Source organism: Antennarius striatus, chromosome 13 (assembly GCF_040054535.1).
Source record: "Antennarius striatus isolate MH-2024 chromosome 13, ASM4005453v1, whole genome shotgun sequence".
Lineage (NCBI taxonomy): Eukaryota > Metazoa > Chordata > Actinopteri > Lophiiformes > Antennariidae > Antennarius > Antennarius striatus.
In genome coordinates this window covers 19,820,001-19,847,662 of record NC_090788.1, presented here as the reverse complement: position 1 = coordinate 19,847,662, position 27,662 = coordinate 19,820,001, and the positions used below count along the sequence as shown (strand labels likewise).

Below are 27,662 nucleotides of genomic sequence, written 5' to 3'. Positions count from 1 at the left end.
AGCAGTGATGTGAGCGGCGGCAGCAGTGACTGTATTGACAGTGGTAACAGCAGCAGTAGCCTTGAGCAGGAGCAGTGTTTTCACACTGTGGTGTGAGGATTAACAGCAGAGCTAACAGTGTTAGAGGTGAAAGAAGCACCTCTGCCACATTTAATTACAGCGTCACGTGTGTGTGAGGCTTGTGTTTGAGCGTTTGTTGTTGTCATTGCTGTGTTATATGTAACAAGTCATCATGTTGTCTGACAAACGTTTTACTAGTTTGTTTAATAGGTTAGCTCCCTGAATGTAAAGTAATACAATATATTACAATGTAATAATGATAATAATAATCATAATAACAATGATAATGGTGATAATAATAATAATAAAATACAGTAATAATAATTATAATAACAATAGTAATACAAATAACAATAATAATAGTAATAATAATAATAATAATAATAAAGGACATCCCAGTGCAGTAATAATTAACGGCCGTCCTCTGTCAATGCAATAATGATCGTAATAATAATAATTATAATAATGATAATGAAAATGATGATGATAATAACAATAATAATAACAATAATAATGATAATAATACACAAAATCCCAGTGCAGTAATAATTAATGGCCGTCCTCTGTCTACGGTCTCACGCAGTCCCATTGCTCAACATAGCCTACTGACCTACTGACTGACTGACTTACTGTGTGTGTGTGTGTGTGTGTGTGTGTGTGTGTGTGTGTGTGTGTGTGTGTGTGTGTGTGTGTGTGTGTGTGTGTGTGTGTGTTGGCTGGTCTAGTTTTCTGCTCTCACACTGGTCTTCAGTTCTCCATGGAGCCGGGTCTTTGCAGCTGAGTCCAGTTGTGCTGACAGGTCATCAATCACTCTGCCTCCATTGCTGATTGATCGGAACCTCGTGATGTAAAAACCGGATCAAAAACAATAAACTTGAGTGATTGAAATGCAAAGTGAGTTGTTTGCAGCGTGACACGTCTGTCAGCTGTAGAGACCTGCTGACCACATCTCTGACAGCTGTCTGGATCCAAACTGGGAGAGCTGAGGTCCACTCTGATTTCAGTGATATCTGTCAGTAATATCTCTTTTTCTTCATTAACTTTAGATTGTTTTTTATGCAAGAAAGAACTCACTTGCAAGAAAATAGCGGAGATCCAAAAATAATGTCGATTTCAGGGTTTGAAATTTAAGTGGAAAAATTGTGAATATTTTTACTGAATGGACGTGCATTTAAAGTTTGCGTCCCAGAGACACGAGGACGCACGCAAACGAGAACACTGTATATTTCACCCCAGCATAACATTTTCAAATCATTTGTCTTTCACCGTTTTGCAGGGGAAAAAAAAATACAAACAAACTGGAGCACAGAAAAGTCTGACAGCATCCGAATGAAGAGACAATAAGGATGACGTGAATTAATCGCTCACCAAAGGGGTTTTGTCTATTGCGTCTCAAACAAACTGTGTCGTTCTCTCTCTCTCTCGTCTGATGGAGAAGTGTGTGTGTGTGTGTGCACTTGGCGTTTCCAATCGCAAATTACGATTTATCAAATTTGGTAAGCTGAGTGGAAAATTCCCAAAATTCAATCACATGTCCCCAGAAAAAAGATATTGAGGTTAATCAATGTGGAAAATCTTTTCCAGCATGATGAGATGAGATAAACTGAAGAAAAAGAAACAACGGTTTTTGAAGGATTGCAGCTTGTAGTAATGTCTGCTTGAGGCTCATTGGACTCTCTCCCCCGCCTCCCCACCAGAATTTAACTGTCTCTCACAAACATAACTCTTCATTAGAAGCTCCTTTATAATGCAGCCAAAATGCATTTTCTTTGTGTTCGCATGAAATACAGCCGACATCCACCGACTGCACAAAATAAGTTACTCAAATCTAATCAGCTCTTGCAAAACTATTTTCCCATTTTTCTTACCCGATGTTATTTCTGACCCTGAACGCTGAAGGAAAAAAATGAATAAAAAGATATTAAAAAATATACAAAAAATATTAAATAAAAAAAATATTTAAAAAATATTAAAAAAATATATAAAAAATATAAGAAAATATAAAACAATATCTCATCTGCATTTCATGTTTTGTGTTCATGTCTTTCTATCAGTTTTGGCGACAGTAATGTTGGACCTCTCATTTTTTGATGAAGATCCTTCCTCTTCTCTCTGCCCATCCATAACTCTCAGCTGCCCTAAAGGAGTAAAATGACGAAGAGGATTAGAGTGGGAAGAAGATGTGCTAAAGAGAGATAGGGGGGGCGAGAAACAAGGCAGAGCATAAAACTGCAGGAGCTTGTAATCGTGTTTCCTAGACATTAATTAGCTGAAGTCATTTCTCTACAAACACACAGCAGTAAAACCGATGGAGCTCCACTGAGATCCCCGTTCCTCCCTTCCCTTATCTACTCTCTGCTCTTATTTATTCTCTCCTTTATTCCCCTTTTTCCCTCTCTCTTAACTCACTGAATAGGAATAGGAAGCAAAAAACGGAAGGAGAGGAAGAAAAACAGAGTGAAATGAATCCTCCTTCTTTTCTGTTTTGCTGCCACTTCAGGAGATGGCACACACACACACACACACACACACACACACACACACACACACACACACACACACACACACACACACACACACACACACACACACACACTCGTCTGTCCTTGTCTTTTATCTCTTCATTTACATTAATTTCAGCCTCTTTCTTCTCGTTCTTCTTGATTTATCTCCTCGTTCTCCTTTTTAACCTCCATCCTCCCCACTTAGATAAAGATCATCCTCCTCTTTCTCGTCTTGTTCCATCCTCCTACATCACCATCACGTCCCTCTCCTGCTTCCATCAACTCTCCTGTCTTTTCTGTTTTTCAGTCAAGCCAAACAGTTTTTCTCTTATTCTGATTCGTCCCAGATTCGATCGTTCGTTGTTTCCGATCGGTTATCAATTAACTATTATGATCTTAAAGTTTGGAGAGAAATTTTCAGATTTCAGGAAAATATCTTTGGGAACAAAAACAGTTTCAGTTCTTAAGTTTAGATTTAATGTAACTTTAATGTATGACACATTAACATATACTGTATATATATATATCCTTCCATTGTTCTTCATCTCGTTACGTCTCTCCTCCCGGTTCTTTCTTGTAACGGTTCTTTTGTCTCCCCCATCCAGCGATGCACCTCCTATTTCTCACTTATCACCATTATTTTTCCTCCAAATACTTTTTTGTTGTTTGTGTCTCTTGTGCGAAAATAAAGAAGTTAAAAAAACACGTTTTGCTGCTGCCTGGGGGTGGGGGGGTGGTGATTTAGGAAAAATACAGCAGGGAGGATGAGGCTTAAATGAACGATAAGGTGTGCAGTAAACAGGTTTGGTTGGTTTTGAGTGGAATGAGGCGACCCCCACCTGATCGCTGGACCCTGTTGATGAGGGATTAATGGTTTGGGAGACGCTGATGCCAATTCAGTCTCTTAATGTTACAACCCAGTTTTAAATGTTTTATCTCCGATAAATAAATACGAGCCACAGATTGAGAGGATGATGATGCTGTTTGCTGTCTGTCTGGACCTGGATGCTTTGGCTTGAATTCATTATTAGGATTATTATAAGCATTGGATTCATTTGAAAAAAACAACATCTGTCCAGGTCTTTAAAACTATAAATGTTCTGTTATTTTTGTGCGTCTGAAACCAAACTCCACACATCTGCAGAGTTTACCTGCTCTTCCGTTCTCGAGTCATCCATCATGCTTTGATCACGCCTTCGTTTGCCGTGAACACGGACTGATGACATGTGAACACGATGACAAACTTGAACAGAATATTTTTCTAGGACAGTTCAAGAGCCCATGCGTTGGGGAAAATTAAATTCACCAACCCCAACAAGATAATATTCATCTGTGAGAAGCTCTAAATATGGACTTTAATTTATTTCTCATTATTTTAGATGTAAGGCTGTTGTGTTTCATTAAGAGCTAATAATGATATTATCAATACTCCCTGCATTTAAATGACGATAACGTTTCCTGTCCAGGTGAATACTAAAGAGAATCACGTTGAGCCCCTGATTGATGCTCAGATCAGACACATGTAGACTGATATGATACGTCTGACTAGAATGGAGATGACAGGGAAATTTTGTGTTGGATGAAATGCAATTTTCAGTATTGATGAAATGTTTCCCCCCCCACAGTGACTTCCTGATATTTAACAGGTCTTTTCTCCCTCTCTTTTGCGATTCAGGTATTCCGTACCGACTTCATCACGGCCATGAAGCTGCCGGACTCGGCTCAGCTCGGCCCGGACGATTTCTACGTGTTGTCAGACCCGTGGAGACAAGAGTGGGAGAAGGGGGTCCAGGTCCCGGCCAGCCTGGAAGCCATACCGGAGCCCGTGGTCAGGTGGGACCATTTCACAATTGTTTTTGCATTTTATTTGATTTCTGTAGCTCATCTCTGCCCCCCACCATTCTGTTTTGACCCCCCACTCTCAAAGCTCTCGCACACACTGACATGGTTTCACCATCTAAACATCCTGGCAGCGTTCCCGGGCGCTCAGAGGTCTGGGAACAGACGCGCGTGTGATTTCTGGTGATGATCCGGAATATTGTTAACACACTTTAAAAAAAAATTAACGTTACATTACGACTTACATTAAAATCAAATTCACAGAAGTCATTGTTAAAATGTGATAAATGTGTGTGAGAGGAAAAGGTTTCACACATGGAGCAGATTCTGGAAAGCTTCAGGAAATAGTTGCAATAAAAAAAAGTGTGGGAATGGTGTTTTAGCACACCTGTTAGCATTATATCTCCGTTAGCACATGCAGAAAGATGCACCCCCAACTTCCTGCTGTCACCCCCCCCCCTCCCACCACTAACCCCTCTATTTTGAGGAGCAGGTTTGCATGTGTGTAACGTGAAACACAAAAACACACACACGAGCAAGCTGGTAGGCAGATGGATGCAGGCATGCATCTTATAGAGTGTGTTAGCCTGCCCCCCCCCACGCCATGCCACCCACCCCCCAACCCTAGATCCAGTACTACTGCAGCTGCTTCACATACTCATGTGGTTTGCTGGCATAGTCGGAACTAATGAAAATGCTCAGACTGGCTGGTAATGCCTGTAAGACATTTCTGTCATAGTGGGAGGCCACACACACACACACACACACACACACACACACACACACACACACACACACACACACACACACACACACACGTTTTCCATGGGACGAAGACAGTTTCTCTTGTCATGTGAAATCTGATCAAATGTTCTGCGTCCATTAAACAGGTTTCACCAGAAACAGGAATGAATGAAAGCCGACAGCAATACGTTTTTTTTTTTTGGGGGGGGGGGGTTGTCACAGCTGTGATGAACATTTCTCTTCACTTTTGTCAGAGAGTCGATATAAGAAACCGGGAGTGCGAGTTCAAATGCATTACATGGCATCTTTGTGTGCATCCATTTGAAGATAAATGAGCGTTTGATTGATGGTAGAGGATCGGAACCTACGGGAGGTCGGATCGTTTTCCCCATGTGTGTAAAACACCAACCGTTACAACATGTGCAGTTCAATAAGGACAGAATGAGACCCAGAGTCTCAAAGGGTCATAAATAATAGAGTTCAGATGCTTTATGAAGCTTCTTTATGATGCCAAGAGGTAAAAGAGGAAACTTGTCGACTTAATGGCATCAATAAAGTTTGATTTAAATATGTAAGAACACTGCTCTGATGTGTTAATGTCATGCAGTATCCTACTGTAAGCAGCAAAGCATCATGGGATGGTAAAAGGAAAGTTGCGGGGACTTGAACTGACAATGAAACAGACACTAAAAGTTTCATTGATGTGTGAAAGTAATGATTATTGATTAGTACGTGCAGAATCTACAAGAACACGGCAGTAATTTGGTTAACATAATTTGATTCTAAGTTACAATAAGAACCATTCATCTGTTCAGTGGTCTAATGGGTTAATGTCCCACCGCACACACACACTCAGCTAACAGATGAAGGGAGCCTGAAGGCGAGTAGATAGACGAGCAGATTGGGGAGGAAGAGTATTCACTAGGATGGATAAGGGCAGATGATTGAATGAGGCCTTATGTATTATCTGATGTGGGATAAAGGGACAGTGATATTCAGTGATGCTGAAATGAGTGACGATGACGACGGATGGAAGATAGAGGAAAAGAAGGGTGAATGTGAACAATGGTTAGTTTGCCTTTCTTTGGTATCTCTTCCTCTTTCTTGTTTTATTCGTCCTGTTCTAGAAATGAGCTTAAGGAGGAAATACATCCAAGATTATTTCTTTCTTTCGGTCTCTACGTTAAGCTTGAATCAGACACATTTAACTAACGGATCTCAGTTTAGAAGGTCTCTGGTCTTCTTGCTTTTCATCATGTTTGTTTTGCTTTAAAAAGTCTGAGTAAAGAGGTTTGATTAAGTAAAACTAAGTGTTTTCAGAAAAGAATTGCTCCGAGGCCTTTATTTTATGTAGAGTAACAAATACAGTCTCACATATTACCACTGCTATCTTAGCACAAAGCCGCCTCAGTGCACTCGGCCTTCATTTGGCCCGGCGGCCTTGTTTTCTTTGTGGGGTGGGGGGGTCCAGAGCGGACTCTATCCGATGACATTTCCAACCACCGAACTGATTCGTAGGAAAATCTTTTAAAGTAGTGGAGAACGATCTTCGGATTCAACACGGTGACTATTGTTGGAGTCGGTTTCCATTCAGAATCGATTGAAAGGATGAAGAGGCTGTTTTCAGTCCTGTGCTGAAGCATCAGCTGGTGTCCTTAGTCCACTGAAATATAACCGCTATAACCAGCACATGAATTCAATGGTCTGCAGCCTCTGTATTTGAAAAGTTAACCGTTTGACTTGAAGCACGTTCAACATCCAGCTTTCTGTCTGAGGACCACAAAAGGTCTAATGAGTACAGGTAGTCCTCAACATACAAACACGATTGGTTCTGAGAGGTTGTTCATAAGTTGAATTGTTCGTAAGTTGTTATTTATTAAATTTCAATCTCTAATCACCATTTGAGGTCATTTAGAAGTATTATTCCCTGAGAATGACCAGAAACAATAATAGGACATAAAAACAACACATAATAAAATAAAATACAGCTACAGGTCGTTTCGAGTTTTGTCATTTTCAAGTATGAATAAATAATAAATAAATCCTTTAATAATCCCCGTAGGGAAATTACTTTGTTTATCATTGGCTGAAAAGAAGTTTGTTATTTTACTCGACTTTGGACTCTTAAAATCATTACAAAGCAGTTATTGCCATATAAGCAGAGGAGAAGGAATGAATGGCAACATTTTAAACCCTGACCCATAGTGGAAGCCAGTCTGAGGGTACTATGGGAATGGTGTGATCCCATCTCTTGGTCCTGGTATCTGAGATCTAGAGATTCTGGAGTCATTCAATACTTTTAAGCAAAAGCATCTGTGTTTTTTTAAAGAAAAATGGGTTTTATTATTGAAGCCGTAGAAGAGGTCAGAATTTGTTTGTCATGTGCTCTGAGGAAATAATTTGATTTCAGTTTTGTCTGAGTTTAAAGAAAGTCTTTAGACATTCAGTTTCAGACTTTAGCAAGGCAGTCCTTTAGAGTGGTGGTCCCCAAACCCCGGGTCTTGGACCGGTACCGGGTCACACAGAAAGAATCCCAAGCTAGAAAACCAACAAAAGACAAACATTTACGCAATATTAGTGAATAAATAAATTGGAGTCATGTGTATTATTATATTTAGAAAAAAAAACCGTTTATATTCTTGTCATATAATATTATTTTGTTGTATTTTTCTGTCTACCTTAAATGCAGGTCCATGAAAACATAATATGACGTTAAAAAGGAAATGAATAATGTAATGTGTCCAAGAAAATAGTATTGGTCCAGAAACTGCCCTTTGTGGCACGCCATACTCAAGGAGAAGTGAATTATGTTATAAGTACCTCCAGCCGCTTGTACGTCTGTATCTAATGATTAAAATACAACCCAGTCTCTGACTCACACCAATCAATATGAAGTCTTCATTTGTCTGAGGTTAAATGATGATGCTTTGAATGCTCAGTGGACTTTATGCTGCTTTCACTCATATTTATAGATTTTGTTTGCTAAAAATCAACAGTGACTTCAGCATGAATGGAATGTCTAAAAGTCTAATTTGCGGTAGTTTCCTTTCCTTTGTCTCAATTTCGTTCTTTTTTTATCAGTTTCCTCCTGCTATCTGTTTAAAGATGTTTTCATCTCTATATCTCTTTTTCTCTTGCTTCCCTCCTTTTATTCCAACCATCCCCTTATAATTTTTTGCTGTAGATGAACCTCAGGCGCAGACACATTGGGTTTTTTTTCCTCTATATATTCTTTTTTTATGAATAATGACATCATCTCAAAAAACTGTTGCAGAGGAAAAAGAGCTGCAGGCTCCGTCTGGCTTTGACAACATTGTCTTCCTCATCTCTCTCTCTCTCTGTGTCTCTCTTTCTATATTTGGCTCGTACTGCATGATTTTCAGTGAAACGGTTTTGTGGAATGAAGAGGTCATTATGGTTTGATTTGGTGTTTTTTAATGCTTCTCTTTACCAAAACTCTACGGAGTGATGCAGGAAGAGGAGGACCATGACTTTCCCTTTCTGTCTTTGGATCTCCCAATCCTCTCTTCCCCCTCACTCTCCTCTTGTTTCTCCATGTCTGGCCATCTCTGCTCTCTGCTGTCTACTTTATTTTATCACCCCTTTCCTCTCCTCTGCTTCTCCTCTCTCAGGTTTTGTCTGGGCTGAGTGGAAGTAATTAGCCGTTGTGTAATACTGGCTCTGTGCAGACACTGAATGGGCTTGGCAGAGACTCGACAGCCTCTGTCCCCGATGACAACACAGAGCCAGAGAAGGAAATAATTACACATACGCATGAGAAGAGTTTTGCCTTTTTCAGAAAATGAAAGACATGAGATAGCAGTTATTTTATATATTGCTTCATTTTCCCCCCTCCTTGGGCTGGTGGTACAAGTTGGTGAATGCGAACCCGTTGTTTGGGAGGTTTGGCTGAACACACTGCATTTCTAGATGGTGTGTAAAGATGCGTCACACACACACCGCATAGTTTGTACAATCCAGGACGAAAAGATTGATTGTGCAGATTAAATTGTGGTACTCAGCTGCTCAGCTGCTTGGCCGCCGTACAAATGTTTGCAAAGTTGAGACATTTATAGTTATGAATTGATTGGTTGATAGACTTGGAGAGTCCATAGCCCCCGTGGGACGTCAGGCAGAGTTGAGGTTGCAGGACAGAGTCATGGATTGTTGTTTCCTCGGTGATAGATTATCGTTAGATCGGGTTTCCGGCAGCTGTGATCGGTGACGGTGGATCATGAGCTTTGGAAGACTCTCCACCAACCCCAAGAGGGCACACCGCCCTTTCCCGGTCCAGAACCATGGCCTTGGATTTAGGTCCCCATCCCACTCTCGTGGCTGCAAACCGTCCCAGAGCACGTTGAAGGTCCATGTTTGATGAGGCCGACAGGACAACATCATCTGCAAAAAAGCAGAGATGAAATCCTTCGGTCTCCAACCCGGGAGACGTTTTCTTAACCTCATTGGAGAAAATACAGGTAGACCTCAGCTTAAATAGTTCCAGGAGATGAAAAACGATGTAAATTAACTCCTTTCCAGGCTAAATTGAAAATATCATTACCAGTTCTGTCCTGAACTTTACTTATGAATGCATTTTAGTAATATTTGGTTTCCGGTAATATACAGTGATACCTCTGTACTCGACCGCCTCTATACTCGACCAAATCGGTGCTCGACCAAAAAATTCGAGTAGAAAATGTATCGGACCCCGAACAGATTTTCGGTACTCGACTAGCCGAGTCGACCCGAATGCGCTCCTCGGCCGCGCTCCACGGCCAGCGGGTAAGCGTCAGTTCGACTCAGACCGCCAGCGGAGTAGCACGTACGCAAATTACGTACGCAAAGACGTACGGAAATTATAGCAAAATATGAAAGTGGTGTACGAGTGTCCGACCTCGCGTCGCAGTACGAAATGGCAAAGTCAACCTTTTCCACTATCTTGAAGCAGAAGCAACTGACAATGGACAGGTTCCTTCTTAAAGAAAAGAGGAAGGCTACTGCCCAGCCAGATTCACCTCCACGGAAGAGACAGAGAAGGGAGAAAACCCCTGGAGGCGCGTTACCTAGCGTCATCATGGAAGGGATTCCCTTTCCATGATGACGCTAGTGCCAACAACCACTCTCTAAAACGTAAAGTAAATTATACAAAATGGTTTATAATGCTTTATCTTTATCATGTACTGCTTGTGCACATTTACGTATTCATTGTTGTTTAGATACACGTTCTTATAATATTTTAGGTATTTTTCTAAATGGTAAGAACGGATTAAAATACTTTCCATTATTTCTTATGGGAAAATTGGTTTCGGTGGTCGAACAAATCGGTGCTCAACCACCACCTCAGAACGGATTATGGTCGAGTACAGAGGTATCACTGTACATGTATTTTAAGTACAAACAATTAAATTTAATTTTTTACTGTAGTACAGAAAAAACGTTGATGTTTCACCTTCAGCTGCTTCTTCCTCATTTTGGGTCACTAGGGTTACCACGGGCAAATAATATGATATTATAATTTTTTAAAAAGTTATTGTAGATTAACATGATATGATGTGCTTTAGTGATTTGAAGAGTCCAATATTTGTGTCATTTATTTTTCCACCGACCTATAATGAGAGTGAGTTAACTCTGAGTGGAGATGTTGAGATTGACGGGGAGTTTATACCAACTTTAATGGCTCTGTGGGGAAAAAGTTGGTGGTGTGAGAGTAGAGCTCCATCCTGACTTCCATGCTCGGTATACGTATATACATAACAGCTGCAGAACAATAGCAGAACCAAAATCATTCCCCACTATATCCCATAATGTGTTCTAATAATGTGACAGCTGCCAGATACTGAACATATTATTACATTACATGTCAGTTCACACTGAGTTCTCCATGGAAAAGAAAAACACACACACACACACACACACACACACATATGTTCAATGTTTTTTGTCCCTGACAGACCCAAATATACACTTGGCAGAATCAGGCAGAAGAAAAAATATAATTGCCCCGGATGAACTGATGGAGGGGGCGGGGCATCTTACATTGCACCTTATATTCAGATGCAGGTATAGAAAGACTAATCTTTCCAACTGTTGCTCAGTGCCTTTTTTTCACACATCCCCTCATTCTCTAGTGACTTTCATTTACGTTTTTAATGTTTGTTTTCTGTTTTCAGTTTCTATTCAACTCAACTCAAACGTCTTGGTTCTAGAAACAACCCAGAGCTGCAGATCAGCCTTGGTGAAATGTGTTGCTGTCTCTTCTGGGACTTTTACTGAACCCTGTGCAGGTTGATGATAAAAAAATTAATTAAAAAAATCCAATTTTTTTCCTGCATTTTTCCATGGTATTGAAAAAGGTATAGAGGGGGATTTTTGTAGACAGAACCATATTTTCCTCCTGTGGACTTTTGCAGAAACTGTAATGACTTGTCATTGCTGAACAAATAACCAAGTTGTGTAAGTTAACTGCGTGCAGGGACCATCCTGTTTGAAACAAGTAGGTTTCCATCCCAGCCTACAGCCAGCTAAAGGTCATGGCAAAAGCTGTGACACACTAACTAAACCCATTGGGGTAAGGGTGGGGATGCAGGCCTGAAAAAGCCCCTGAGGTACTTTCAGCTGCCTGTCTGACAACATCGTCCACCGCTGGCTGTGTGTGTGTCTGCATCCCGTTATGCGTGCAGACGTTACTCAGGGTGTACTGTAGGTAGACGCATCATGAAAGTGTGTTTGATGTGTCTGTAGGCTGAAAGCAACATCTGGAAATCCCCCATGATATCATCTGTTCACTCCAAAACACCTCTTCATCTGAAAATAAGAGCAGCAGCATCGCTCTCCTCACCGCCAAACAGAGTCATCATCCAGCACACATGGCCTGATGGTGTTGGGTGATGGAGCTCTGTGTGGTCTGGATGCTAGAAGATGGATGAAGGAAGGGAGGTGAAGCTGATGAGGCGGGGTACACCCCGGATGTTTTGCCAGAGCATCGCATTGCCACACGAAAGACAAACATGTACTCACGCACACAAAGGACTCGAACCCAGAACCTTCTTGTTGTGAGGCGACAAAGCTACCCATTGAGCCACCATGCTGCCCCAATATAACTCTGTATTTAAGTTTACTTCAGTTTGCAAAAAGATGCATAAAGGAGTCCTGAACATTTGGATGTCCAATAGAGCTTGAAGTCATGATTTATTCATCAGAAATAAATCAATAATTATTTAGAGATGATGATCATTTTTTTTCCAAGTGATGCCTTCTTTGTCCTTTCAATAGTCCATTAACACTCTGTTTAGACGCTGGAGCCAAACACATCTCAACACAACACTGACTCAGAATCGATCATTAGAACAGCTGGCAGCTTGTTTTCTTCTGATTGATTGATTGATCAGTCAGAGAATGGCTGCAGCTGTAATTTGCTGTCTTCTCATACAGATTTCAGTAACAGTGAGTGTTTGGATGGTGTGTTAAAGCTCTGTGTGTTTAACACCAGACTCCACTCCAGCCAGCAATGCTGTCAAGGTCCATTTCATTCATCTGGTATTGATCTCTCATTGATCCATATCGATCCAGCCGTTTCCTGTTTTCTTCTTTCTGATGCTAACATCACAGCTAGATGCTAACAAGCAGCACTGAACATGAAGACGCCATTGGCGTCAACGCCTTTGGTTTATCTCTTGGTAATGTCGTTCTTCCTGATTTTAATCATTTAACTTACGGTCCAGGACTGGATCCTACAAATGATGAGCAGAGAAATCATTAATCAAACCTTCACATGATGTATTTGCACTCTTGATGACGTCATTGGTGCATAATGAGCTCCTTTGTCATGTGACTGCCAGCCAGAGACGGCTGCTCACTGACTGTGAGGGTGGATGGGATGGATTGGTCTTGGTGACCTGTTGGAACAGAACCCACGCTGCTGGAGGGTCAGCGGGTGTAATCCTGACCACGTTCTCATTCAGTTTTTTTTGGCTTCATCGGAGAGTGACTATGAACGTTGAACCTCTTTAAATACGGGCTGAGGAGCCAAGCTGAGCCCAATGCATCAGTATCTGGTAACTAATAACATATTTGCCGTGATAAATGGCTTCTGATGTCTTTCCTGAGGGAAGGGGGCTTCACAAACATCCCACTGAGGCTGGAGGGAACACTTTGACTTTGCGGGTGAATTCTCAGAGTCATTAAGTCCATCTTTCACCACAGTTAATGGGAACTAATGTTCTGACTGAGCCCATGCCTCTCTGATTGAGTCACTGATGGTCGGAGTGACTAACCAGTTTGCTGGCTCACAGGCTTATTGGCAGATTGGATTAATGGCTGAATGATTATCCGTTCCTGTGACAGCCGTATTGATAGAACTGTTTTTCTTCAAAAGGGTAGGGTGAGGGTAATCTTTGCCTTTCTGTGAGTACACATGTTCTGCCTCATCACTGCTGGATGGGGTCAGTGGGCCTGTCGCCATGTTTCAGGCTCCAAGCCTGATTGGCTGACTGACCACAGTGGCTGCTGGCTTGTGGATCTCGTTTCCCAAAGGACCGGCCAGAGGAGTCAAAGGTCAACGGGTGTTTGAAGGAGAATGAGAAGAGAATTGAGTTTTTTGCCTCTTTGGGGCTTGATTGGGTCAAAGTTATTCATTCATTGTTCACATAGAACTTATTCCCTTAGAATTCTAAGTTATAGCAGTGGTGAAAAAGATGAAAAATACCAGTTTTATGTTGGTCAGTCGCTTTACTTTGTTCAATCTTTCACATCACATTTTATCTATAAAGCTCTTAATCACGTCATCAGACATTTGGAAGCCCTTTAACAGACAGAAACCCAACAGAATAAGTTGTATTTATCCACCACACGTTAAAAGAAAATGCGTTATTGGAGTGTATCGACATAGAAATAGTTCCTGAAGTCGATAACGTCATAAAAGTTCTGAACCGATAATGTAACTTTTGGCTGCTAACGTAATAATTAGGGTTTAGGGTTGATAACAAATTATTATGTTACCAGCCAAATGTTATTACATTACGTTATCGGCTGTTATTAGGTTATTGGCTGTCGCTCACGTGTCTCGGTGGCTGTTTTGATCGCTGACAGTCGGTCAACGACCGCTCGTCCTCAGTCTTTGAGCGAGTGTTCATCCCAGCTGCTCGTCTGCATTAACTGACCTGCTGGCTTGCTGGCTGTTTGGCTGACCTCATTGAAATGTCAGGGAAGTTAGAACTGGCAGGCTGAGTGAATGACTGGTAGGCTGCCCAGCTGGCAGGCCTCTTCTCTGACCTCAGTAACTGAGTATGGGCCAGAACTGAGCTGGTTTTCTGGTTTCAGTGGGTGAGTCAAACTCCAGCTGAACCCGATCACCTCCGGAGGGCAAAGGAACTGGGAATCTGCCCATTTCACCCAGTTCAGAGGTAAATGTGTGAAACCACTCCGCAGGATCTATATGGAACGTGCATTTTTTAATGCATACACATGTAAAGTAAGCAGAAACCGTCCAGAAACCATTTCTCACTTACTTTGGGTAAGATTGGTGTTGTTTGCATGCATTTGTGTATCAAATAAATTTCCCAGTTTGCAGCCCAGCGTGAGAGGAGTGTGTGTCTGCTGGTGTTTACTTCAGGCTGCCCCCGGGCTCAGTGTGGGTTAGTTTCTGTGTGTGTGTGTGTGTGTGTGTTTATACATGCATCATTGTTGATCCCCACATGGATGCCATGTGAGTCAACCTGAGCTGCAGTGTATGTGTGGGATTGTGTGTGTGTGTGTGTGTGTGTGTGTGTGTGTGTGTGTGTGTGTGTGTGTGTGTGTGTGTGTGTGTGTGTGTGTGTGTGTGTGTGTGTGTGTGTGTGTGTGTGTGTGTGTGTGCGCGCGCGCAGATGTATGCAGGTTATGTGTACCAGTGGGTGTAATAAATGTGAGTTATACCCCTGGTATTTTCTCATTAACACTTAAACTTCTCATATGGGAATATCACTCACCTCTGCGCTACAGTGCTGTCTCTGATTCTGACACACACACACACACACACACACACACACACACACACACACACACACACACACACACACACACACACACACACACTCGCGTCTTCCTCCTCCGGTCTACTGTAGTCGTTCTTCTGAGGTTTGGTAGATCAAACCTTTTTCCTTCTCCGCTGTGGGTTGAGAACATCTGGACAGAAACCATCGCCCTTTACCAGCTTCCATGTGTCGGTTCCCCCCACCCCCCCGACTGGGGTGTGAGAGTGAAACAGAAAGATGGGTGATGGATGGGGGAGTCCTCCATTCCTTAGAAATAAGGGAGATCACCTGTTCTGATTGGGCAGTAATGGTTTTTAAATGCGTCCCTCAGGATGATGGATGGATGGTCAGCGGAGACATTTAGGTCTGGATGTAAGATGATGGATTTATTTTACAATCCTTTGCAGTTCAAGGTTGGATTAGAACAGGATCTGATTGGCCTTGGTTAGCCAGTCTTTAGCTGGCTTTAGCTGATGTTAGCACACTTTAAGAGTTACTTTTGGAGTGCGCCCTATTCTGGTGAAAACAGTTTTAAAATTGACCATTCATTGAAAGTGCGCCTTATAATTCTGTGCACCTTATGATGCAGAAAATACTGTATTTTTTCTGGATCTAGTCTGAATCAGTGGAATTTAGGGTTCCTACTTTAACCTTTGGGTCTTCTGCACCAGGACTTCTGGAGTTCTTGTGATGACGCTGCGTTGTGTGTCTTCTGGATTTATTCTTTTTTGTCATAAGGATTCTGTCTAACGGTGGTTAAAAAGCAGTTTATCACTGCAGGATGGCACGCAGCCACTGAGAAGTACATTTTATTCACAAGACGAGAAAAAAATCATGTCTGTGTAGGTTCTCTGTTGTCCGGGTCGAGATAAATCAAGAAGAACGAAATTAAAAAAGAATCAGCTGGACTTGCTTTCAGATTGGTTGAAGATGTTTCTGGTAAATTCTTTTTTTGCTCTTCATGAAGAAAAGCCATAAATTTGTGAATAAACAATAAAATATTTATTCTCCATACAAATGCATTCAAAGCAAAATGTAGCTATTTTTGATAATACAATTTTTAGACTATATGATGAAGTTTATTACACATTATTGCATCAAATGCGTTGGGATTGCTTTTTTAAGGGAGTGCTGGCCATGCTGGATTACTCTGATGGAGCGCTCGCAGCGCCTGTGGTCGTATTTCTTCACCTTTTGACAACAGAGGAGGGAACTCAGACGTACGGCGAGTTCAGAGTCTCCGTGGTAACAAGCTGAAGCAAACCAGGATAACACGCAAACACAAACACCCTTCAGAAACTAATGTTGAAGTTCAAATACGGTTCAGAAGCACAGACCTGCAGCCAAACCCCTGCTTAACCTTTGACCTCATCCAGACCTTCAGAGTCTCTGGAAGACGACCTTAACAAAGGATGTGGAGTGACTGAATGGGAGTTATGACAGAGAACGGAGTGAAATATTCCGAGACTGAGATGAGAGACGGTGAGGTGGGGGTGTGGGGGTGTTGATGGGGGAGGAATTGGAGATGTAAACAAACCGTTGGATGAGACGGTTGAGCGGAGACTCCTGCAGGTCTGCTGGGAATGACGGCGACGCGACGCTCCACGCCGCTTTGTCGCCGCGTTAGGGTCGCCTCCCCGCTGTTTTCTGTGTGCGTGGGTTTCATCGAGGCTTTCAGGCACAGAATTAAAGTAAATGGAGACGAAACCCTCTGAGGAGTCTTGGAAGCGGCGCCCCGTCTCTCCAAGAAGAAATTGAAATGGAGCTCATCAGAAGAGCCCAGGAGGATTTTAGGGCTCCAGAAAACAGAGCAGCCGCGTTTCCACCGCAAGATGGCCTCAGAATGAAGGGAGGCAACTCTACCGCCATCAGTGTTGTCTGATAACCTATCTCCATCCATCAAGATCAGTTGGGAACATCAGAGGGAGGTGGCATCATCATCATGTCTGCTCCATCCAGGAACCGGTGACATCGCTGGATTAACAAGCTCTTGGAGTTCTAATCTCTGCTCTCATCCTTCTTCACATCAGCCTCACATGAAGCAGCCAGCATGGCATCGCTCCGTGTCATTCCAGAGGATGTTATGCAGGATGTGGGTTACACCTGTAGCCAGACAGGGTTTTTAGTTTTGATGATGAAGGGAAGCGAAGAGGCCGAAACTGCACATGCATTGGTTTTTGGAAACTTGAGCAGCTGGCGGCCAGCGTCCACGGCTTCAGCTGCGAGATGGCCTGATGGAGAGATGTGTGTGTGTGTGTGTGTGTTACTCAGTGTGAGAGCTTCACCTTCACAGGATCCCAAAACCAACCTGGAGAAGACAAGCGGGACCAACAGGGTTATATCCTCACCAGACGAACCCAAGACGGTGTCGATGCACACCGTCCATCAACCAGCCCCGTGTCATCTTTTTGTTTCACACGTTTTTCTGTCCACAGCACAGGAGATGTAAACTATCCTAACTATGACCGTGAAGACACTGACTCTATCTGGGCTGTCTGCCACTCTCTCTGTCTCTCTTTCTCTTAACCTGCACCCAGACGGTTAAGATGGATGACCGCCCAAAAGATTCTGGGTCCTGTCCGGAGTTTCTTCCTCAATGAAGGAGTTTTCCCCCGCCGCTGTTGCTTCTGCTTGCTCAGGAGGGTTCAGTTGGGTTTTTCTGTCTGTTAAAGCACCTTATGAATAAAAATTGATTGATTGAATAACTGTGATTTCAGAGTTTTCACCATTTCCAGCCCCAAAAACCAGATTATTGCACGAAACAAAATCTAAAACGAAGCATCTTATACTGGGGTATCACATTATTTTATGTTTTAAGATAGTTCTGTGTAGTGAAGAAGAGGAGAAAGGGGATGAAGAAGGAGCTGTATTACGTCCCACAGTCGTAGCTCGGTCCGGGGAACCTGCAGAGGGTAATCTGCATCGCTACTGACTCTTTCTGTTCAGTTCTAGCGGAGCAGAACTGCCTGCGAAACGCCCACCTCATGTGTTGGCTTGGTTTGGGAAGCATTTGGGGGGTTTGGGTGTCAGGATCTCTCTATTAGCAGCCACCACAATAACAGCTCTGAAGCAGGGAGGCTCAGAAACACCCAAATGATTTCACAACAGCCACTTAAAACTCATTTCAGAGACATTATTCTAGTCTTTTGAAGGGTGACGTTTGTCACGACGGCAGGATTAAATAATAGGTATTTAGAATTAAAACTCAGACGTCTTCAAGTAGTTTTTTTTTTTTTTTTATCCGAGCAAAGATCCAAAGCCTGAAGACATTTAATTTACAATAAGACAGAGATAAGCAGAAAACCTCGGAGTATTAAAAATGTTTGTCTTGACGATTCGCCAACTTCTGCTGGAATGTTTGTAGAGAAGAAAGAATCATCACCAGAACAGCTTCTGGATGTAAACCTGCTTGGTCACACCTGTGGCTTGTTGTTCTCATAGTGTCCTATGTGGAGTTAGTGTGTGTGTGTGTGTGTGTGTGTGTGTGTGTGTGTGTGTGTGTGTGTGTGCGTGTGCATGTGTGTGTTTTTAGCGTGTGCTGTCGTTGGGTGGGTTGCGTTGGTGGGTTGTTTTTTGAAGTGCTGGTGGGTTTACTGGAAGTGTGTTAGACAGGAGAGGAATGCAGGAAGAGGGTGTAAGCCTGTGTGTGTTTGGGGTGGGGGGGTGGGGGGCATATGGAGGCGGGCCGAGGGGTCGCCCCTCGTCTTGATGTGTACATATGTGTGCTGCGTGTGCGTGCGAGTCCGCTCAAAGCGGTTCTTCTGCCTCCTCGTCAGTTTCCGATCCCACAGATTCTCACGGAGGCGACTGTAGAGAACGCGTTCAGCACCACGGGTTCCCCACGGCGGCGGCGGTCAGTTGAGCCCCCACCCTGCAGCTCACGTTCACGTTCATGTCTGAAGCATCTGGAGAAGAATCACAAAACTCAAAGCTTCCAACATTTATCAAAAAAATCACTCCTCATTTTCACGCTGCCTGGTCCGGTGGACGGTTTGTGTCCCTGGGGTGCGTTCAGTTTGTGTCAGTATCAGGACAATTATTGGAATACTCTACAGAGCTGTAGGAGAGAAAACATTGAACTGAAATAAATCTATAAAAAGCATGTTTTTAGAAAAGCTACAACTCACGACTTTACATCATTAAGTGTGTTTTTTTAAATTTCTATTTTTATTTATTTAAATTTTTTTTTTTTTTGCGCCACGGAACAGTTTACCATCAGATAATATTTTCACAGACCAGCCTTTAAGGTTTGGCGGATAAATAGAACAAAATAAAACGACACAACCAGCATTAAAAAAAATGTTTTCTAACTATAATAATAAATGTGAATCCAGTGTTATCAACTTTATTAGCAGCTTCCTCCTAACATCACGCAGGAATCTAAAGTCTAGAACAACGAATCAGAGGATAGGATTCAAGCTGCTGTTACCTGATAGGACCAATAAATAATGTTTGACGTTGATGTTTTCATGTTTCAGCGGCTGCAATAATAAAGTAGCCTTTTTTACACAAGTTTAAAGGCCAGTATATAAAACACTGTTTTGGCTGGGACTATATGTTGATGGTAATCAGACCCAAATGAATTTGCTAATGGTTTACTGATGTTAAAAATGCTACACTTTGCACCTTGTACGTGATAAATGGGCAGTTTTTTTTGGTTTTTTTGTGCTGTATTTGCTTGAGAAATGTTGATTTAGCAAAATAAAAAAGTAGGAGAAAAAAAAAAAAACCCTTGCATTGGCAAAAAGACAAATTGCCAGCAGGTAGCTGGAGGCAGGTCTCATCGTCAGGCTGCTGAGGAGCAGGCAGAAAGCTGTCCCAGAGAGCTGCAGCACAACCCTCATGATGGGGTGTAAGACTTCCTGTCTGTTTAAGCTCCCCTCCCCCTCGCCGTTTAGCCTTTTAATCATAGATAACCTCATCTTTACAGTCTCGTTTTATCACCGTGCTTTCACCAGCTCTGGACTGAAGGGTTAATGGGAGCGGTGGTTGCCAGACCTTTTCCACCAAATACCCTCCAACCGACGGGGAACCCGACACGACTGTCATTGTGTTGCTTATGTGTGGTGTTACATTAAAAATAAATGACTCCCCTTTTGCCAGCGACCACCTGAGATCCCTCCAGGACCCCCGGGGGTCTCAAGACACCACCTCAGGAAAAGCTCAGGAGAAATGGGCTGAGTTCATCCTGATTCATCCCTCCTGAAAATACCAGGAGGAATCTTGGCTGGAACTTTGTTTGCCACCAACACGTGGTAAAGAACGAGATCCGGTCTCACTGATGTCGTATCCATCCGCCAACGAGTGGTGAGGTCCTGAAACACGACTCGTATCTCGGATTTTGCTCATGTTGAACAAAAATAGGACAGAGCGACGTCTAAACAGATGAAAACAACTTCTGGTTCTGGTTCTCGCTGAGGAATAAGAATAGAAGACTTGTGATGACGGCATCTTCCTCACCACTTCCTCATCTACAATTGTTTATTATTGTCTGCCTGCAAAGTAAGCTGATCGCCACGACAACTTCATCAGTCACTGAGCTGACACACACAGCTGCCTCCTAGGAGAACAGGTGGCTGTGAATCCATTTCTCCTTCCGACAGGAGAATCTTAATGAAATCCTGCCGCGTGTGAAGCTCCATATATACTTTTTTTTTTTTTGTCCTGAAATGTGTGAATGACATTTAGATTCTTGTTAGAACTATATGAAACAGATGACGCAAGGAAAACTTGAGTTAGAATGCAGACTAATGATACAGGTGCATATTCGATTCAGTCATGAAGAGTAGAACGTAAAAACAAACAACTGATGAACAGAAGAAAGCAGAACAAAATATACACCATTGAAGAAATAATGAAATGAGTTCATCAGAGGAACAGCCAAGGTGAGATATTCTAGAGACAAAGTTAGAGAGAACAGACTCTGATGGTGTGGACGCGTCCAGAGGAGAGATGGCGAGGATCTTATCCCGTTCCTGAGTGTACAAAGGTTGAAACATGACCTTGACTTAGTTTTGTCAAGGTCATCATCTCATTTTCATCCCCTTTGCTGCCTGAGTAATGTGCTTTTAGTTTCATCTTTCTGTCTGCAACGGTTGTGAAGATATTTGGTGGACTAACGGACGGACGGATGAAGACATGAACATTGACAATTACAATACATCACCGCTTTGAAGCGAGGTGTAAAAATGAAATAAGACTGGAAAGCAAAGCAGAAGTTCAGCACTGGGGGGGAAGAAGACTCACTGGATACTGGGAAGGAGGAAAAATGGGAAGAGAAAACAGGTGCATGACTTTAATCTGAAAAAGGACCTGGGATAACTCACTAGAACTTATGAGTTATGGAATAAAACCCATGAGACGTGTGTGGAGATTCTCATCATAGGATGACGTCGACTTTATTTCATTTAAAAGGGAAGTCTTTCATGCTCCATCTCAGTCGGACACACGAAACGTCCTCAAAGTCGGTCCAACCTCAGGATGGTGCTAAAGAGGCAGGTGTCCCGACAACAATATAAAGATGTCAGAAGAGGCGGAGTTTGTGTAGTTAATACAAAGAGGCGTTAGGGTTAGGGTTAGGGGTCGGCGACCTCAGTGGTTGTCTGTGATGTCATCAGCTGCATCTAGACTGGATTCTTCTTTATTGTTTCTGCACTCGTTTGTGGCTACGCTGCCCCCTAGTGGCTCTGTAGATATTGCACACACACACACACACACACAAATACACACTTGCTTCTTGCTTGACAACATGTCTTCAAACCCACACGTCTGTCTCCTCAGCCGCTGGTGTGTGTTAATATTCATGACCTGTGTGTGTTTCACACACCTGAAAACACTCGGCTGCCTGCTCCCATCATGCTTCCTTCACTCTGTGTGTGTCGTGGCATTGAAACCACCGATTCTTCTTCTGTATTTATATCCATGTCTTTGTGTCTTTTGGTTTTTATTCGGGGGCGCGCTGGGTTTATGAGGCGTCTCCTGGCTTTATTTTGAGATAGTACGTAGTGGTATTATAAATCGCACAATAGATTAGATTAAATATGATCAGATTAAGTTTGATTAAATCATCCCTATGGGGAAATTGGGTCATTACTGGTGAAGATAACAACCTGCAGCAGAAACAACGCCTCAAAGAGGACGATGGTGACGATAAGACAACCGAGGACATCACAGCTGAATGGAATGGTGCTGTAATACCGCTTTTGGGTTTTTGATCCATCCCGGTTGATAAACTGTCCAGTCTATTGGGTTTTGCTGTTGAATATTTGATTGAGTCATTTAACAATTTGGTAGCTAAGAGGTTCTTAAAAGCAGCTTTCTGTTTGATGGAGGCAGGAAACATGGAGAGAGTCTGTTTACCCCCGCCTTCCCAACCCCCCCAGGAGACAAATGTCTGGCCAGTATTAAACACATGGGCTGGATCTCATCCTCAGGGCTTCAGGCTTCTCATTCTGGACGCTGACCGCTGCTCACGCCGGTTAGATGATGATGAGAAATGCAGCAGATCGTATCTGATAGGAGAGATAATTAACTCTAACGTCCTTCATCAGTGGACAAAAGGCTGAAATTAAACTTTGGGGCTGTTGTCTGGTTAACCTGCTTCTGAAAAGCTGCTGAGTCTGCATTCTGAATTCATCAGATTGGAGAGTTTTATGATCCAGTCAATAATGGTGATCAGAATCATCAGGATACGACTGTTGTTTAAACCTAAGATGATTGGACAGAAATGACTCGATGATCTGATCTGGATCAGTCCAGGGATACACACTTAGCACGTGTATTATTTATGATTGTTCAGCTACCAGGAGCTGATCATTCAGGATCAATACTTTGATGCATCAGTTATTAGTGGAGCAAACGTTAAAATACAAGATATTAAAACATAAAGCTGCTGCAGCTGGGTCTGTGTGTGTGTGTGTGTGTGTGTGTGTGTGTGTATGTGTGTGTGTGTGTGTGTGTGTGTGTGTGTGTGTGTGTGTGTAGCCATTCAAGTGTTGTGCACACACATGCATGCACACACACAAGCACACACACACACACACACACACACACGCATGTACACACATCTAGCCTCTACACATAACGGTACTTTGTATTTGTTCCTGGAAGAAAGGTGACTCACCCTGCTTCTACTGAAAAACACACACACACACACACACACACACACACACACACACACACACACACACATACACACACACACACACACACACACACACACACACACACACACACACACACACACACACACACACACACACACACACACACACACACACACTGTAACTTTCATGACATTATTTGAAGCAGGAAACCATGGAGGCTGAGATTTCCTTCTTTTGCTCTGACCTTTCTTTTACTTCTTCCCGTTAAATGTCTCTTGCTCTTTTTTAATCTTTGCTTCCTTTTACTGGCTTTTGCATTCCTCACTTTCTCTCTTCTCCCCCCCCCCTCCCTCCCTCCCTCCCCCCCTCCTTCCTATCTCTCTTTCCACTTGTCTCTGGACTCTTATCTTCCTAGGGAGCTTTTTAAAACAACTCCCACACGCTTACTCTGATCTGTCTTATAAAAGCAGAGAAGTATAACACACACACACACACACACACACACACACACACACACACACACACACACACAGGGTTGCATAATTTGTGACTTGCCTCATGCGTGTAATGAGGGCCTGTGTCCTAAAACACACACACTCACTCACTCTCTCACACACACACACACACACACACACACACACACACACACACACAGGAGTGAAGCTTGTGTAATCGTTTCTATAAAGAGGTATTAGTGTTTCTTCCTAAAAGGAATGTCGGGAACATTGCGTCCAGGTTGGGGACATTGAGTCGGTAATTTAAATGTTTATGATGCTGTCAGCCAATAGCACGCGAGTACGGTATCATGTGACTACCTACTAAAACTCTGCGATGAGGTGAAGCCGTGTGTCTTGAAGCACAAGTAAGCGAGGCGTTACTGTAATGTGCTTTACGTGAATCTGATTGATGAGTATTGATCACTGGGGATACCTTCACTTTTTTGACACCAGTGAATGAATGACTGCTGGTCCAGGTTGGATCCACCAGTTAAACCAGTTCAGAAATGGTTAATTAGATTTTGACTTCCTGGTTCAGTCTGGAGCTCTTAAGCTCAGTTTAACTTGAGTCTGGATAAAGGTTTTAGATCCAGGCTCAGGTTTACGACGGTAGGATGGGTGTGTTTGTGGGGGGGGGGGTGAAGAACGGCTCGGATGAAACATTTTTGTCCACTTTCTGCTCTCTTCTCCTCCTTTTCATCCTCTCTTCCTTCATCTCTCTGCTGCTGTCACTCCTCATCCTCTCTGCTTCCCAAATAACTCAGTGGAAAATATGAATGAAAACATTCCCCACCATGTTGCCCAAATTCTGCTGCAGGCAACCCCCCCCCCCCACTCTGTCCCAAGCATTTCTTTTCCTCTTCCTATCATGTTCTCAATTCTTATTTCTGAAGCATTGCTTTTCACATTATGGGGGGGAGGGGTAGTTTTGCATTCCTGTGTGTGTGTGCATGCGTGTGTGTGTGTGTGTGTGTGTGTGTGTGTGTGTGTGTGTGTGTGTGTGTGTGTGTGTGTGTGTGTGCCTGCAGCGCTCTGGAGTGATGGTGTTAATAAGTCTGAGTCATATCCATGACAACAGGCAGACTGTACCAGCATCTAAACCACAGAACAAAATGGCAGCAGTGTGTGACACACACACACACACACACACACACACACACACCCACACACACACACTCACTGTGGCTTCCTCACAAACTATGTGATGAACCACAGACGCTGCTTTCCTTCACACTCTGGACCAAAGGTCATGTAGCTTCTGAACGATGTTCAAACTCATTCACACTCATCACTCCCGTTATCATTTCTTTTCTTTCTTTTTTTTTTGACATAACCTTTGAAAATGACACTTCACTACATGTTTCCAAAGTACAGTCGTACCTTGACATACAAGTCAATTGAGATACAAGTCTGTTTGACATGCGAGTAAAATCCGAGATACAAATCAGGAAATCAGCTCTAGTTGATGGATTGTTTTGAAGAAGAAAGATAAAATCTCCCGAGAGACAAATTATTTGTCCACTCTAGTATTAGTTCGTGTTAGTCCCACATGTATATATGTGTCCAGGCCCGTGTCTTGCTCAAGGGCACCTTGGCAGGTGAACTGGCACCTCTCCACTGTCAGTTGACACTTTGGTCCACATGGGTCTTGAACCGACCACTCTCTAGACCTACTGGACTGAGCTACTGCCACTGTAACTTCTATATAATTAATTATACACAGGTAAAATCTGAATATCTATTGGCTGATAAAAACGTGTTTTGTCTTATAATTTTGGGTTTGTGTCTTTTTTACTAGACTGGAATGGATTTTAGTTTTTTTTAAAATGGGGAAACGTTGTTTGACTTAGAGCTCCGTCACAGAACTAACAAGAACCAATGCAGTCAACGACTGCAACATCCCGTGACACCCCTGAAGTCAAAATTTTACCCTGACCTACTTGCAAAGGTCAAAGATCAAAGCTAGTGCTCTGACCTACTTTCACAGATCAAAGCACTAGCTTTGATCTACGGTCTTACTCACACTGGCTTTCTCCCTCGTCTTTCTATCTTAGCCACTTCCTGAGTGTACAAAAGTTGAAATTTGACCTTGAAGGAGCTTTGACAAGGTCATCAGCTCATCTTCATCCCCTTTGTTGTGCGAGTAATCCGCTTTTGCTTCCATCTTTAAACGGTTGCAAAGACATTTGGTGGACTGACGGACAAACACACCAACACTGACAATTACAAACGTCACCGCTTTGAAGCGGGATGTAATTTAACGCGTGTCTGGAGGTTCTACTTGTGTCTCAAAGCCTTTTTAACCTGTATTTTCACCCGAACCCCGAGCAGTGTCTTACAGGCTCTAACTAATCTACATCAGTTGTGACTTTTTTTTCCATCTCGAGGCCTACCCGAGCATCAAGGTAGCGATAGTGGTCTGTTTCAGGGTGTTGTTGGAAACTGTTTCCTGTTGCCTGGTTCTGGAGCGCTGGTGTTGGCGGAGGCTTGGCTCCTGGTTCTGGACGTGATGACAGACAGTACGCAGGCTGCCAGGATGGATCGGAACACAGAATATAGATAGTTTAAATGTCTTGACAAGCTCTGCTTCCATTCAGACGTTAAGATGAACAAACCCCCCCCCCCAAAAAAGCACTTGGAACATTTACCTCCTCATTTTCCAACTCTGGAGAACTTTTTCAAACATTCTACTCTAAATAAATTGTGCATTAATTCTGGTAGACTCGACAGAGATTGCCGGGGGGGATATTACTATATCTGGAAGTCAGATATTTTAATTTTATTATTATATATTGTTTAAATTTTGTGTGGAAGAAAAGGTGGAGAGTGAATGGAAGAGACCGAGAGAGACTAATGAAACCAGACTTTTCATTCATGAGCTCCTGCTTAAAATGGAAATTTTCTGGATTTCCATTTCTTAAAAAGTGTTATCTCCATCTTTGGTGCTCAGCTCTCATTACTGGGGGGGTGGGGGGGGTTATGCTCCACACCTCCCAGGGATCAGCTGTCAGTCAGACAATGTGGGAAGCTTCACCAGCAGAACAAGAACTCTGTGGAGAGAAGTGGGAATATTTCCTCACACTATTCTGTTGACTTAATCCCCAAGGCAACTAGTCCCCCCCCCCCCCCAACCCTCGCCCTACACCCCCACCTCGCTTCTTGATGACGAAGTTTCGTTGACCTGTTGTGTTGTCTTTGAGCGTTTGTTTCGTCAGTTGTGTCAATGAAGAGCGGGTGGATCAGTCCATTTCCTGTTTGTCGCTGGGAGGAGCTAGTGTTGGTCTAACTCTGGCTGAAGCACGCACACACACAGATGTAACACACACACACACGCAGAAAAATGGTTGTTGCCCCTGCACCTAGGCGTGGGTAACCCCGTACCCCTTTGGAACCTGGCCCTATCCTTCTATTCCGATCAGCATGCGGATACAGGGCTGTGTTTTAGAGACGGGTATTTGGATAGGTTGCCAAAGGATAAGGGTCCGTTGGCACGGTGATGGACACATACACACACACACGGACACACGCATACACACACACACAAACACACGGACACACACACACAGATTGGTGTGGAAACTATGGGAGGAAAGAGGGATTACAGAGAAGAAAGGGGTGTAGCTGTGACAATAAGGCATTTCAAAATGAGATTATTTCAGACACACACACACACACACACACACACACACTGTGAACACACAGGGAAGTAATTGTTTGTCAGGAATGCTCTGTCTGAACAAGTGGTTTAATCTTCTATTCACCCCGGTCTTCCTCAGGATGGAGCTGAAAGCAGCGTCTGTTGAAAGAATGTCGAGTCTTTGCTTCAGGAGCGGCGGCTTGGCACCGAGAAAAGCGTTAGAGTTCAAGTCGAACGACCGAAGAGCTCTTTAGTGCTCCTCCTCATCT

The 27,662-nt window shown here is 43.0% G+C and overlaps 1 protein-coding gene across 2 annotated transcripts in view; it reads left to right on the top strand.

The window, feature by feature from the left end:
* Positions 1-27,662, top strand: part of jade2 (jade family PHD finger 2) — a 110,180-nt gene that overhangs the window by 31,919 nt on the left and 50,599 nt on the right. For both annotated transcript variants that reach the window (XM_068330819.1, XM_068330817.1), the window contains exon 4: positions 4,240-4,397. In XM_068330819.1, the coding sequence (XP_068186920.1) occupies positions 4,240-4,397 (158 nt within the window). The remainder of the gene's footprint in view (positions 1-4,239; positions 4,398-27,662) is intronic.